The 14,666-nt window shown below is 47.6% G+C and overlaps 1 protein-coding gene across 10 annotated transcripts in view; it reads left to right on the top strand.

Moving 5' to 3' along the window:
* The window catches only part of Osbpl3 (oxysterol binding protein like 3), a 165,373-nt gene that overhangs the window by 98,046 nt on the left and 52,661 nt on the right, over nucleotides 1-14,666 (top strand). For 7 of the 10 annotated variants that reach the window (XM_021631085.2, XM_021631087.2, XM_021631094.2 and 4 more), the window contains 8 exons: nucleotides 1,154-1,270; nucleotides 1,422-1,475; nucleotides 2,022-2,135; nucleotides 5,424-5,591; nucleotides 6,122-6,245; nucleotides 8,344-8,447; nucleotides 8,649-8,741; nucleotides 9,667-9,823. In XM_021631085.2, coding sequence (XP_021486760.1) covers nucleotides 1,154-1,270; nucleotides 1,422-1,475; nucleotides 2,022-2,135; nucleotides 5,424-5,591; nucleotides 6,122-6,245; nucleotides 8,344-8,447; nucleotides 8,649-8,741; nucleotides 9,667-9,823 — 931 coding nt within the window. The remainder of the gene's footprint in view (nucleotides 1-1,153; nucleotides 1,271-1,421; nucleotides 1,476-2,021; nucleotides 2,136-5,423; nucleotides 5,592-6,121; nucleotides 6,246-8,343; nucleotides 8,448-8,648; nucleotides 8,742-9,666; nucleotides 9,824-14,666) is intronic. The other 3 variants (XM_021631093.2, XM_021631095.2, XM_060380014.1) reach the window with 2 other exon arrangements.

Genomic DNA, 14,666 nt, shown 5'->3' on the forward strand with positions numbered 1-14,666 from the left:
GTCCTTTGTTTGTTTGTTTTTTAATTTTATTTCTTGGCATATGACATAGGCAGCCCCAGACTCTCAAGTCCAGAGACTTTTGTTTGTTTGTTTTTGTTTTATTTTTTGAGACAGGGTTTCTTTGTGTTTCCTTGGCTGTCCTAGACTCACTTTGTAGACCAAGCCGGTCTCAAACTCACAGAGATCTGCCTCTGCCTCCCAGAGTGCTGGGACTACAGCATGCACCACGGCACCGGGATTGTAGCACATCTTAAAATGAAAAGCCTCTTAGATAAGAAATGAGGTGTGGGGGGAATTAAAGAAAATCTGGAGGGAAACGGTGAAAATGCTTGTGTCAGAACTCCTCTCTCTCTCTCTGTCTCGTTCTGATGTTTCTGCTGCTTAAACCTCTAGAACTTGAAGACAATTATCTATGAAACCGTTGTTTCTAGTCAGCTTGTAAGATTCATGAGCTTGCATCCAATTTCATTTTTTTGCAGACATTTCCTTTTAAAAGATTTAAACTTTTTTTTTTTTTAATTTGTGTTTATGTGCCTGTGTGATGTATGTCTCAGGTGTGTAGTGCCTATTGATGCCAGAAGAGGGGGATCAGATCCTCTGGAACTAGAGTTGCAGGCGGTTCTGAGCCACCTGGTGTGGGTTCTGGGAAAGAAACCCAGGTCCTCCGGCAGAGCTGAAAGTGCTCTTTGCTGTTGCGCCATCTCTCTAGCCCCACTTTTCAACCTACATACGCACACATGTGCAGACACACAGCTTCATCCTGACATATGTACTGTTTGGTTAACATTCACACTGGGTGTGCTGACTGAACAGTAACTGTCTGACGACGTCAAAGTGAACAAAAATAGGATGTATAGTAACATCTTTCCCTTCAGCCGTGCTGCCAAGGTTCAGAGACTATAAAAAGAGAAATAGTTCTTCCAAAACCATCCCATAAAAACCAACAACCAAAAACAAACAAAACAATCTGATGCCACTAAACTGCAGCATTGAATCTGTAAAGTCCAAGGAATGTTTGGGAACGAAATTTAAATTTCTTCTTCCTCTCAGACGTAGTCAGGCTCTGTCTTGGATGGTTTTACAGTAGCTGCTGCTTAATGGTATTATCTTTTGAAGGAGTGACATTTAGCCCTGTGCTCTGTAATTGGAACAGGACAGCTGGGAAGTGGTGGAAGGATTGAGGGGAGACATGACCTACACCCAGGAGCCGCCTGTGCAGAAAGGATTTTTGCTGAAGAAGAGGAAATGGCCCTTAAAAGGCTGGCACAAGGTAATGCATCGGCGGTGCCCACTCCTCCGTGGGCACACACTGTGTCCCACTCGGCGCCAAGGTTTGAGCGCTTATCTTCCGCCTGAAGCTGGAGTCCAGAGGAGGGATGTTAGCGTGGATGTCTTGCTGAGTTCTGTTTGTTTCCCCACAGAGATTCTTCTGCCTGGAAAAGGGAATCTTGAAGTACGCCAAGAGCCAGACCGATGTAAGTCATCCACTCTGTAGCCCAACATTGTAGCTATTGCTGGGGAAAGCCATGGCTGAGGTGGGCTTCCTCTTGGAGGTAACCCTAGGAGGTTGGCCTGGGCGTTCTGAGTGACCGGCGGGCCTGCCTCATAGGGTGCTTCTCTTTCTCTGCTCTTCTAGTCCCTACACTCCTCCTTTTATGTCACTTAAGGACTTGGGTGTGAGTGTAGACGTCAGACTCTATTCCAGGGGAAGGTGATGGCTCTTGCATTGCCTGGGAATCAACTCATGGGGTCGCCTCTCATCTCCTTGCATCCTGGCTATGCACACTCATTCTTTAGCTTTCTGCTCTTCAGCCTCCGAGTCTGTGAAGTGGGGCAGGTGCCTCTCCCTTTCGGAGAAAGAATTCCGCACATATGCAGCTCTTAACTGGGTTCCCGCTTGTCTGGGGAGCTCCATCAATCAGGTTCACCATGGGCGGATGTAGAAGATGAGGGGATGATGGAGGTGTTACAACCGCCTTGACTCCTGTGACTCTCAACTAGCCCTCCCTGTGCTTGCGTAGATCGAGAGAGAGAAGCTGCACGGCTGCATTGACGTGGGGCTCTCAGTGATGTCTGTGAAGAAGTCATCCAAGTGTATAGACCTCGACACGGAGGAGCACATCTACCACCTGAAGGTAGGGCTTCCACAGCGCCTGCTCCTACTGCGCAGCCGCCACCAGGGTCCGCTCCTACCACACAGCCGCCACAGCCCACCCCACCCCCCTACTGCGCAGCTGCCACCGGGGCCGTCGCCGGTTGAGTTATGGGAGGTGGAGTCTCACAATCTTGCCAGCTCTGCGTTCAAACTCCTGGGCTGCAGGGTTCTCCAACCTCAGCTTCCTGAGTAGCCAGGACGAACGGCACCACCCTCCCAGCTTGGCAGTGCAGAGGCCTGTCCACAGAGAGGGGATTATCTATGACCATGCTGCTGCTGCTGACTTTGGGACGTCCATTCAACACGTGCACAGTTTTCGTCACCAAAATGTCCCCAAGGGCTACTATTGATGTTAGGATGGGCCAGCTTTTCTGGATTTTTCCCCCCATCTTGGTTGTACAGGACCGTCTCTCGCACTGCTCAAGGAATTAACGTCCTTGTCGCAACATTTCCCAAATGTTACCCCTCTTCCCCAGTGACAGCAATCAATAGCAGAAGCACTTTCATGTGCCCCCTTCCTCCCCCCAGGCTGTGTGTCTTCAGTATGGAACCATTTACCATAGATTAAAATATGTTCTCTGAGGTATAATATTTACCGTGTGACCTATGACTTTAGCCAGCTTTATAAAGAGAATCTTATAAAATTCTCATGGTGTAGTGAAATGGCTTCCTAAAGTGGGAGTTTGCAAATCTCAGGCCGCAAGGCCTCCTGTCCACTGGATGATGCTATGAAAGCTTTAAGCGTGAGGCCCAGGGAAACTTTGACCAGGTATCTAGGTCTTGAGAAATCTCTACCATCCTTGCGTGTGCATACACACACACACACACACACACACACCTATATGAAAGGGTGATTTCAGTGCTCAGTTCACAGGGCTATGTATTTAAGGTTTGTTGTAGTTCCTTGGGAGTCAGTAAGTTTAGTAAGTTTAACTACTGCGCATAATGATTAGGCGGTGCCTGAATGTTGGAGATAACTTGAGACTCGCTTAGGCCTGGTGAATTTGGCTGAGGGTTTGGAAAACCAAGGTTCTCATCTGCCCCTGCCCTCTCCCGGAGTATGTGGCTCCCACCTGTCTCCTAACCTAACCCTGCACTCTGGGCTATGCAGTGTGTAAAGCAGGTCCTCTGACACTGTGGGACTGTTCCGGTGTCAGGGTTAACAGCCTTACCCGCTGGACAGCAGTGACGTGTCTACTGGTAACAGCCCACACTGTCTCCCAAGTCTTTCTTGAAAAAAAAAAAATGAAATAACTATGGCAAAGTCAAGGAGGGAAAACCTCCTATCAGCCCACCCCGCTGCCAGCCCAGCAGTGGTTAATCTGTGCTGGCAGAGTTGACATTGTTTTCCTGTGTTGGTCTCATATGACTCTTCATTCTGTGTTTTCACATAATCAGGAAATAGTGAATCCCTGCTTATCTACAATTCTAGTTAGCAGACTGAAGGGATCATTCGTTTCTAAGCTTTTAAGACTTAGCATGTTCTAAGATGCACTGGACTTGATATCATGAGACAGTGATTCTCTCGTGTCTCGCTGTAAATTCTGCTTGGTTCCTCAATCATTCCTGAGGATCAACTCTGAGTTGTCATACAGGTGACTGTTGTTAGCGGAGGTCTCCCTTCCCCCATCCTCCGATCCCTTCCCCTACCTCATTCGCCCTGCCACAAGGCCCTAATGTTATAGCCCAGGCTGGCCCTGAGCTTACAAACCTCTTGAGTGGTGAGATTACAGGCATGCACCACCACACCTGGCTTGAGTCTCTCTCTTGTTTTATGCCTGAGGAGTCCAGGCAGAAGAGCAGTTAAGAAAGCTCCCAGCCACAGTCCTGAATTGCTGTAGCGCCTGTGACAGAACAGTGGTCACTTAATAAAGTGCCTCGTTCCTTTTGTTCGACCAATAAAAGATGAGCCAAGATGAACGCATTGGGCACTGGCTTCTCAGGGCTTTGGGGAGTAGATCAGAGCAAGGATGGCACAGCGTCTTACAAAGTTCCTTCTGACCCCATCTGGGAAGTGAAGTCCATTTTGGGGCTCACAGTGCAGAGGTGACAAATAGATGCGTGTCTGCTGTGCAGCATCCTGGACGCGCGTGCTAAGGGGGAGCCTCCATCTTCAGGTGCCTCTGAGCAGCATAGAGTCACGTTCACTGTTTCTCCGAGCGCTGCTGCCACTGTCCATCTGCACATCCTCCTCCCCAGCCATGCCTCCGTCAGGATGTCACAGCACTGCCTGGCAGGCCATTGACCTACATGACATGTTTTGGGCTTATTTTAAATTATAGCTGTCTGAGTCTATATCCTAATACAGATGTCTATATAGGCACCTAATATAGGTGTCTCACTTCTCACTCTGAAATTACGAATATTTATTATACACAAAACTATTGGCCCGTGAAGTGTCCGTGGTATAGAAGTGAATGCTGGTTTTTTTTTTTAACACTTTCGTGAGTATTTGAATTATTTCTTGATAAAAGTTATTAGTTAAAGCAGGTATAGTGTTATGCCAGTAATGTCAGGTAGTTAATACAGAAGGATTTTCAGAAGTTCAGGTCCAGCCTGGGCTGCATAACAAGTCTGAGGCCAGCCTGTATCAAATAAAGAAATAGGATCTGCCAATTAAAGACATTCTTTGTAGAAAGTATTTATATTTCCTCATCTATGGAGGGAATAAATATTTGTATAATAATAACAACAGTTTTCTACAATACTTTATCAGATATTTTTCCTTTTTTCTGAAAGTGGCGAATTTGTTCTTTCGGTTAATGGGCACATGTGTCAGCAGCTACTTCTAGCCATGCGGTTTTTGTCAGAGCAGATGAACACAGGCTGGCATTTCAGGGAACACGGAAACTTCGTTTCAGTTCAGACTGGTTCACAAAGTCTGAGCTACAAAGCGTTTAAATGAAGAGTAGAATCGATACATTCAGCAGGGGGCAGGCAAGTCTCAGGCTAGAGAACTTAGAAATACTTTCAGAGATGAATGTGCGTTTTAGTTTATTCATTGTGTAATAAAGCTGGCCCTGTTTGTGTGCTTAGAAGTTGAGTGGCAGTTAGAACATCTCCAGGGACACATGAGTATATAGTCTGTGAAGATACCTCCTCAAGTGTTGTTCTAGGCCACAGAGTGAAAACCAAGGCTGTAAATGTGTTCTCTTCTCTTTCGTGTGTGCCAACTCAAAAAGAGCAGGTTGAAAGCATCCTCCTTTGACCCTTGACCCTTTTGAGCCAGTGGCCCTCTTTTAACACCCCGAAATTTAACCCCGTGCAGGTGAAGTCGGAAGAGCTGTTTGACGAGTGGGTGTCCAAGCTCCGGCACCACAGGATGTACCGGCAGAATGAGATCGCCATGTTTCCCCGTGACGTCAGTCACTTTTTCCCGGGGTCTTCCGTCACAGATTCTGCCCCAGGAGTGTTTGACTCTGTTTCCAGTAGGAAGGTAATGATGGTGTTGCCAGTTGTCTCCAAGTCTGGGAGAACAGAGGGGCCCATTCTGGCAGTGAGTCTGAGGGAAGGTTTGTGGGTGGGGCATGGTAAGTTGGTCTCTTGACCAGTGAGTCAGACCCAGGACACAACTAGCATAGAGTAAGGCAGGGCCCAGTAAGGATCGCTCTCAGAGTCCTGAGGGCTTAGGCGTTCTCTTAGCCACATTGGTTGTGGTTTTCCTGTCCGGTGGTCAAATGCAGCTAGGCATATGTACAGCCACACAGGACTGCAGACTCTTTCTTAACATGTCTTTACTGTGGTACCGCCATTTCATAGAAGAAAATGAGGCCTGACCCCTCAGGCCGCGTAGCATGGTGTGGCTCAGCTGGGGTGATAGCCTGGATATTAGAATCTCCTGTGGGGTGCTTTGCCAGAAGCCTCTTCCCATTGCATCCATCACGGGCCAGCTCACCCTGTGACTTAGAAGCTGTCCCCGTTGGCCTCTGTTTTGCTTTCTAACCTGCTCCTGTCGTCCACCAACAGCGTAGCAGTCTATCCAAGCAGAATTCATTTCCGGCTGGAAGCAATTTGTCGTTTTCTTGTGGAGGTGACACACGAGTTCCGTTCTGGCTGCAGTCGTCAGAGGACATGGAGAAATGCTCAAAAGGTAGAGTGACCGGTCGCATCCTGTTTCTTTCTGTTACGACAGCTCTGAGGCGATGCAAGCTTGGCATTGTCTTCCCGTGCATTTGTGTCCCTGCTGTCACTCATCTGTAGTCCGTCCCTTCCCTTGGTAATGATGGTCTTATCATCATCAGCCAACATGGTCTCCCTGTGGACTCAGTGTCTTCACCTGCATGCAGACAGACTTCCTGGCCCAGTCTTAGGATGGAGGCATGAATTCCTCCTGGAACCATCAATCTTATCTCCGTGGGTGGGGACTGTTTGCTTACTCATGGTCTTTCAAATGCCAAAAAAAAAAAAAAAAAAAAAAAAAGGCTCTGTTGTCCACCCAAGATGAAGAATCTGTGTATCTGTGTCCCTAAGGGAGTAAGTGGCCAGGTAGAGAGCCCAGTGTAAGCGTTCTCCACCATGGCTATACACTAGACTCAAGATTTTATATTAGTTTTAATATATGTGGTGTGTGCATGTGTGTGTGTGTGTGTGTGTGTTTTGGGTGGTAGTGTATGTGAATGTGTGTGGAGGTTCCCACAGAGGCCAGAGATTCAGAAGTTCAGGTCCCCTGGAAGTGCTCAATGTGGGTGAGCTGGGCCCTTTGGAAGAGCTGTATACACTCTTAACCTAACTACTGAGCCATCTGGACCCTTTAAAGTGTAGGGGTGCCTGTGTCTATGCCTGTGTCCCAGACTTACTGTTTAAATTAGTCTGGGGTGTGGCTCTGGTGACCATGGTCCCGACCCCCTTGAGTGACTCTGACAGGGAGGCAGGCTTGATCACGTCTACACAGGCAGCTCAGTGTTCTCAGCCTTAATTAGCTAACACTCTTCCAGGGAACCAGACTGGGCTTTCCAGCAGGATGGGGGGGGGGGGTCACATTTCTTGTCCAAGGTGAAGCCTGGAGCATATGGGATCTGAAACTTTTGAGTTAAAAAGCAGTTGAGAGCTGGATAGCTCGGTTTACAAAGCCTTGCTGTGCAAGCATGAGAGTCTGGGGTTCATACCCAGAACCCACAGAGTCCCATGTGGTAGTGCGCATGTGTGATCCCAGCCCTGGGGAGATGGAGGTATGTGTATCCCCGGGGCTTGGCAAACTTAAGACTGCTTGGCAAGATTCGGGCCAGTAAGAGACCTTTTTTTAAAAAACAAAGTAGATACAGCTCCTGATGAAGACCAGAGGGTGCCCCTTGCAGACACACACACACACACACACACACAATCACAGAGAGAGAGAGAGACATACACACACACAGCCACACACACACGTTTTTAAAGTATGTCCTTTTGGGGTACTACTGGAGAAAGTTGTCACATGGGAGCCTTCCCTGTGTTGTATGACATGGTTTCCACTGGGTATGCAGTCTCTACCCCCTCCCGTAACGGTCAGCTCCACCAAGTAGCACTGCCAAAATGGTCTCCAGAGCATTGTACCTGGACCAGCATCAGTAGGGTTTATTAAAAATGCAGATTCCCAGGGCCTGCCCAGATGCACGAATCAGAAACTGGGGATAGAGCCTAAGCTCTGTGGGCCCACACGTGCACGTGAAGGCCGAGAGCTGTTCTGTTGAGTCCCGCTGGGTCTCCATTGCTCAGCAGAGCCCCGTCTGCAGCCGGTCCACAGCCCCCTGTGGAGGGGATTGTTTCCCGAGGGAGTGACTCTGGTCTGCTCTGACCTACCCTCCTGTCACCTGTGGTCCATGCACAGGGGCTCACCATTGTCCTGAGGCAGGACCCTGGACACCAGTACAGCTTAGAGCCTGTGCTGCTGGACTGGGGGTGCTGCTGCTGGGCTGTCCTCCGTCCCTGCTGTAGGCCACTCCTCTGAGCACTCTGCACCCATCCATCGATTCGGCTCTCAGGGCTGTGGCTACGTGTGTAATTACCCACACTTCCCATATGAGAACACTGAGGCGCTGACAACGTGCATGGCAGTTCACACGTGGATTTAAAACGAAGCAGCCAGGTCCATACCATGAACCACCATAGGCTGTGTTGTTTTGTGGGGGGGAAGAGAATGTAAAGGGGAGAAGTCAGCTATGGAAATGGTGCTGCTGGACAGCTGTAAGGATCTGCCCTTCTTCCGACAGACCTGGCACACTGCCACGCCTATCTGCTAGAAATGAGCCAGCTCTTAGAGAGCATGGATGTTCTGCATCGGACATACTCGGCGCCCGCCATCAATGCCATCCAGGTTAGCCTGCCCGCGCTTCTCTTCACCCTCCGCCTTCTGCTTCCTCTCTTGTTCGCCACATGTGACTAACAGTGGGATGGTGTCTGTCCGGTTGCTTTAGCCAAACTCAAGGGGATGCCTGTGGTCACACCCCTGTGCATTTGCCCCTGTAGTTTTGGTGGGCCTTACTGTCTGTATTCTCTTTCCTGTTTTGAAACAAAGGGTGGAGCTTTTGAAAGTCCCAAAAAGGAAAAGCGATCACACAGGAGGTGGAGGTCCAGAGCTATTGGCAAAGATGCTAAAGGAACGCTGCAGGTAACCTTTGCTTCGCCACCAGGCTTGCCTTCCTCATGGTGCTTTTCTGCACGCCATATACAGGGGGCACTGACTCAACTAGGACAGAAAAGTGGAGGTTATGGAGTTGGCCTCTGCAGGAGCTGAGACCCTCTGGCTAGAGGGGTAAGGCTGGAGCCACGGTTATGGGGACTTGGGGGGGTCTTCCTTCCTTAACATCTTGCTTGTCTGTGATACTCCCTGCTCCAGCACGTGCCATGCCTGGTGGCCGTAGTGGCCCAATACTCTGACCTACCTTTGTTGCTGTCATCCCTCCTCCAAGTGGGCCTGCTTTCTCCTGGAGCCCAGAGGCCTGAGCCTTAACCCTGCAGGCAGTTTTTGCCATTTTTCATCAAGCTCCCAGCCCCCTGGAAGAACCCCCATGCAGGGTGCCAGGAGCTGTCTTTCCCAGGCACAGCTAAGCCATAAGACAAGATCACACACTAGATGGAAACATTGTCAGAACCAAACTGCATCTTGAAGTTTCAGAGAAACTCGGAGTTTCTTCCGGAAACTCTTTGGCTTTTAGAGAAGGCCCGGCTGCTGAAGGGAGATGCTTTCAGAGTAAAGGTTGCGTGTGCAAATGTGAGCAGCGGGTTTGAAGTCTAGAAGCTCCAGGGGCAAGTGAAGAACGCCGTCTGGGAACTGATTTGCTCTGACAACCCAGTTACGTGGGCGCATTCACCGCCACTTTCAACATAACGCTCACCGCAAAGCTTCCACCGTTTCTGAAACGGCGTGTGCTTTCCTACCCATTTGTAGGTTTAAAGGATGCAAGTGTCCGTGGGGGGCACCTTCCCCAGTGTTCATTCATTTTTCTTGGACATTATCCCTGGGCGGGAAGATGCTCTTCTGAGATGAGTTCCACTCTATTCTGAATAGAAATCTCCCTTTGCTGTAACCTTAGGTCCCTAAACCCTTTTCTGGCCCCGTGAGACTGCACTCCTCCAATCCTAACCTGTCAACACTGGACTTTGGAGAAGAGAAGTCCTACTCGGATGGTTCGGAAGCCTCATCAGAGTTCTCCAAGATGCAGGAGGACCTGTGCCATGTCGCCCACAAAGGTAAATGCGTCTTCCTTCTTCCTAACGTAGTGGATGGAAATACCTGTCAGCACAAAACTACAGCTGTTGTCTTTAAGGGGATTTTATTTTATTACCATTTGTGCTGGAGCCAGTTTTTGAGTGACCGTGGCCTGGGAACATAGATCTAGGTTGCCCCAAATTGTTGTTCCAAAGTGCGAGCGGTTTAATGAAGTTTTACAGCTGAACAGAATGGAAAAATCATAAATCAAAGGAGGTTTAAAATATAATGGACGATACCCCAGAGAGGTGATTACAACGAGATGGAGGAAGCTTATCCACAAGCCCACACTGCTGTCTGATGATGTTCTTAGCTTTTCCATTGGTGGAAACTTGTAGTCTTTTAAGTGAGTTTCAGAAGGTGGTTTTTGTTTGTTTGTTTCTTTGTTGTTGTTTTATCTATTAGTCACAAGATGTTAGCTCTAACAAAAGGTGGGCAAGAACTGTTTGAGAGGGTGAAATTCGCCGTAGAGAAGGTAATTAGTCACTCTACAGTACAGCAGCTGTAACCAGTCAGTCATCTCTGCAGACACAGCTTCCCTGGAATCTCTCTCATGTGTCCTGTGCGTGCCTGAATCTAGGGCGTCCTTAGAGAATCTGCCTCAGTAGGTTCACCTTCTGCTCTGTGAAGGCTTCCATAAACCTCATTCTTATTTATTTCTTTGGCAGTGTAGATGTTGTTGTAAAGGTTTTATTTTGACCTCTTAGCACAGACAGTGGGGGTTTGGAATCTGGCTGACAGAACTCAAGGATTCAACCTTGAAGACTGGGGATGTTTTTAAAGGTAGAATCCATTTGAGCTTTTGCCATTTACATCACCCTCCAAGCAAATCAGGGCAGCAAGGGTTTACTGGGCCTTACATGTCCAGGGACTTGAGCATCTGAAGATGATTTAGCCTGTATTAGAGATGTGGCATGGAGGATTTTGCAATGGGAGCATTCATAAGCTGTTGGTAAAATATCAGTTGGTACTTTGGGGATCAAGATGGCATCTATTTTACCTGTTTTCAACCCTTATTGAGCAATTCCTCTCTGAAGACTCCATTTGTAGGAATTAACAAAGTGTCCATGTAAAGATGCCTACTCTAGCATTCTTCTTCATATCAAAGCATGGAAATATAGATTTGACATCATTAGCCATTCCAGAAGTACAAATGGTCTCTTTGTGGCGTCATGACGCCCAGGAACCGATCTCTCAGTTGTCCACAGCTGCAAACCATCGAAGATGGTGCTATGTTCTGCAAAGTAGCCTGACAGTGCTGTATAAAACTAAACCTGTCCCTACCATAAAATCCACCAGCAATGCTCCTGAGCATTTAACCCAGAGAAGTGAATGTGGGGCGAGGCTGGGGGCAGGGATCAACTGTGCACAGATGTTTAGGGCAGGCTGGGGTTGTGGCTCAGTGGTAGAGCGTGCATTGTTAGCACCATAAAACCAAAATATTACCAGTAGAATATTACCTGTGTTGGCTAACTACTAGAAGCAGTTGAATGTCCTTCAACAGATGAATAGTTAAATAAGCTATGGAATATCCAGGCACTGGAATACCACACAGCAATAAATACAAAGACGCCTTTGATGGATGTAAGCAAGTTAGATAGAGCTCAAAGATACTAGTGGAATGAAAATAGCTAATTTCTAACATTTATGAACTTTATGGATTCGCTTTAGAAACAGAAAAATGAAAGAAGAAATTAGTAGATTCCAGAGCTTAGGAATAGCAGGGCTAGGGATGAGGAGTATGGATAGAATTATGAAAGGACCTTTGTGATGGGCTGTTCTGCATTCTGACAGAGGCACTGGTTCTAGGAATTTGCCAACGTGCTAAGATCACATTGACCTATACAAGTGAGTGCATGTGAGTCTGAAGAAACCTGGGCATGCTCTGTTACTCCAACATCCCTGTCCCGGGTTCGCATTGCACTGCGGTTGGTAAAGTGCTACAACTGGAGAAAGTGGGTACCGGGCACACGGGACTTGTGTACTGCTTGCAAATTCCTTTGAGTCCATAACATTTTCAGAGTAAAACCTACAAATAAGCATGGCTGGGCCTGTGTGTGGCTCAGTGGGTAGAGGGCCTAGAAGTGACCTGTGTCCAACAAGAGGAGGGATTAGACTTTTTAATACAACATATCATATAGTGGGTTATTTAGCATAATGATAGCTTCTTTCATTGAGCACCTAGGTGGGTGCCTGTCAAGTGCTTTAGGAGCTTCATTTCATTTCAGTCTAGTAGGAACTTGGCTAAGGAATCCAAGTCTTTGCTGCCTGTGTGGGAATCGGAGGCTAGCAAAGCCTGCCACGGGTCAACAAGCCTGAGGCTGAATCCCAGGCTCTTTCAGGCCAGTGTATGCTCCCTACCTGGGGCTCCCCAGTCCTTTTAGATGGGAAGTCAGATATAAATAAAATTGAACAAAACAACAACACCCAAAACCCCCCTACAATATCTAGTCATAAAGTTAGAAACAATATATAGGTACCATGTCAGTTTTTAAAAGTGATAGATGTATGTATTCCTGGCATATGTAACTACACTAAAATGTCCAGGATATGCAGAATTGTTTTAGTGGCAGAGACTGATAAGCTCTCCTCTGCTTATCTTTCTTTCCAGCTTTCATATACTGACTATTATTGTTAAAGTGAAAATGGATTAAAAAAAATACTCTGTGGCATTCCCACTAGTGTCTTCCTCTCCTTGACCCAGATTTTTTCTTTCATTTCATATTGATTCCAGCAGAGAATACTCCCTGCTTCATTCTTGCCTGACAAATCTAAAGTCCATTTGTTTATGACATTGGTTAAAAAGTAACTGTATCGTGCTTGTGACATGAAGCATCCCCAACCCCTGATTCCATTGCTGGCCACCATGAGCGCCTGTTAGTGTCCAGCAAGGCTAACGTCCTGTGTCTGTGAGAGCTGAAGCATTACCTGGCCATCCCTCCATAGCTCTTCAGAGGCCTCAGGGACATTCTTGAGAAGGTCCTTGCAATGAGGACATTTTAGGGTTTGTGGGAGTAGGCTTCTTTAAAACACTGCTACTTTTAAACAATGTGAACCGTCTATTTAAAGCTGAGGAGACTGTGGAGACAGCTGGGTTTTACCTGCACTGCGGGAGCTGCTTGTCCAGAGGTTGCTATCCATCCTGAGTGCACCCATCGATCCTGTCTCCCTGCAGTGGTCTCCTCCACTTTACATGTCTGTAATGGGCCCCCACCAGCTGTGCTGCTGGGTCTTTGTGAAGCTAGCAGGCTGCAGAGCTGCCATTTTTTTTAAATTTTTTTTTATTTTTTCTATATTAATTACACTTTATTCACTTTGTATCCCCCCTGTGGTTCCCTTCTTCCTTCCGTCCCAATCCCTCCCTTCCTCCACCCTCTGCATGCATGCCCCTCCCCAAGTCCACTGATGGGGAGGACTTCTTTTCCTTCCTTCTGATCCTAGTCAATTAGGTCTCGTCAGGAGTGGCTGAATTGTCTTCTTCTGTGGCCTGGTAATGCTGCTTCCCCCTCAGGGGGAGGTGATCAAAGAGCAGGCCAATCAGTTCATGTCAGAGACAGTTCCTGTTCCTATTACAATGGAACCCACTTGGATACTGAACTGCCATGGGCTACATCGGTGCAGGGGTCTTAGGTTATCTCCATGTATAGTCCTTGGTAGGCATATATCCAAAAGATTCTCAAGTACACAATAAGGACATTTGCTCAACCATGTTTGTAGCAGCCTTATTTGTTATAGCCAGAAGCTGGAAACAGCCCAGATGCCCCTCAGTGGAGGAATGGATGCACAAATTGTGGTATATCTACACAATGGAATATTACTCAGCAATAAAAAACAAGGAAATCAGGAAATTTGCAGGTAAATGGTGGGATCTGGAAAAGATCATCCTGAGTGAGCTATCCCAGAAGCAGAAATATGCACACAGTATATACTCACTCATATAGACATATAATATAGGATAAACCTACTAAAATCTGTACACCTAAAGAAACTAATCAAGAGGGAAGACTCTTGCTAAAATGCTCAATTCCTATCCAGAAAGGCAAAGAGGCTGGACATCAGAAGAAGGAGAAAAGAGGGAACAAGGCAGGAGCCTGACACAGAGGACCTCGAAAAGCTCTGCCCTGCAGACTATCAATGTAGATGCTGAGACTTATGGGCAAGCAGTGCAGGGAATCTTAGGAAAAAAGTAGGAAACAGTAAGATCTGGAGAGGACAGGAGCTCCACAAGGAGAGAAACAGAACCAAAAAATCTGAGCACGGGGGTCTTTCCTGAGACTGCTATTCCAACCAGAGTTGCCACTTTTATCACTGAGGTTGAGGTTTGTGTCTGAGAACAGAGCAGAAGCGCTGTCCAGCCACAGCCAGCATCCCTTGGGCTCACAGACAGTGAAGCCTAGCCAGCTGCCCTCCCCTCCCTGTGGTTCTCAGTTCGACTTGCATAAGCTCAGTCTGCCTCGCTCCTCTTCTACACCAGCAGAGGGGCTCCATGGAACAAGCACCATGCACAGACCTTGTGTCCTTTCGTGTATCTGTACATTCAGACTCAGCCACCGTGGCTTTAATTCCTGGGTGAGTCTTGTTCTGTCTGTTACAGATGCTGTCTGTTGCTTTGTGACTGCCTCGTGGCCCTCTTGACTGTTAGGTTGAAGGTGATGAGCTAAAGTCAATAATCCCATTGATGTTCTATAACCTGTGTGCTGTTAAACATGGCACAAAACATGTGAATTGTGCTTTTGTGGATTACATGATAGGCAGCTGGCAGAGACCCATCCTTCTGCACGTTTATTGTTAGGCAGGCACAGAACTGTTCCTTGGGGTTCGTAT

The sequence above is a fragment of the Meriones unguiculatus genome, chromosome 3 (genome assembly GCF_030254825.1).
Source record: "Meriones unguiculatus strain TT.TT164.6M chromosome 3, Bangor_MerUng_6.1, whole genome shotgun sequence".
NCBI lineage: Eukaryota > Metazoa > Chordata > Mammalia > Rodentia > Muridae > Meriones > Meriones unguiculatus.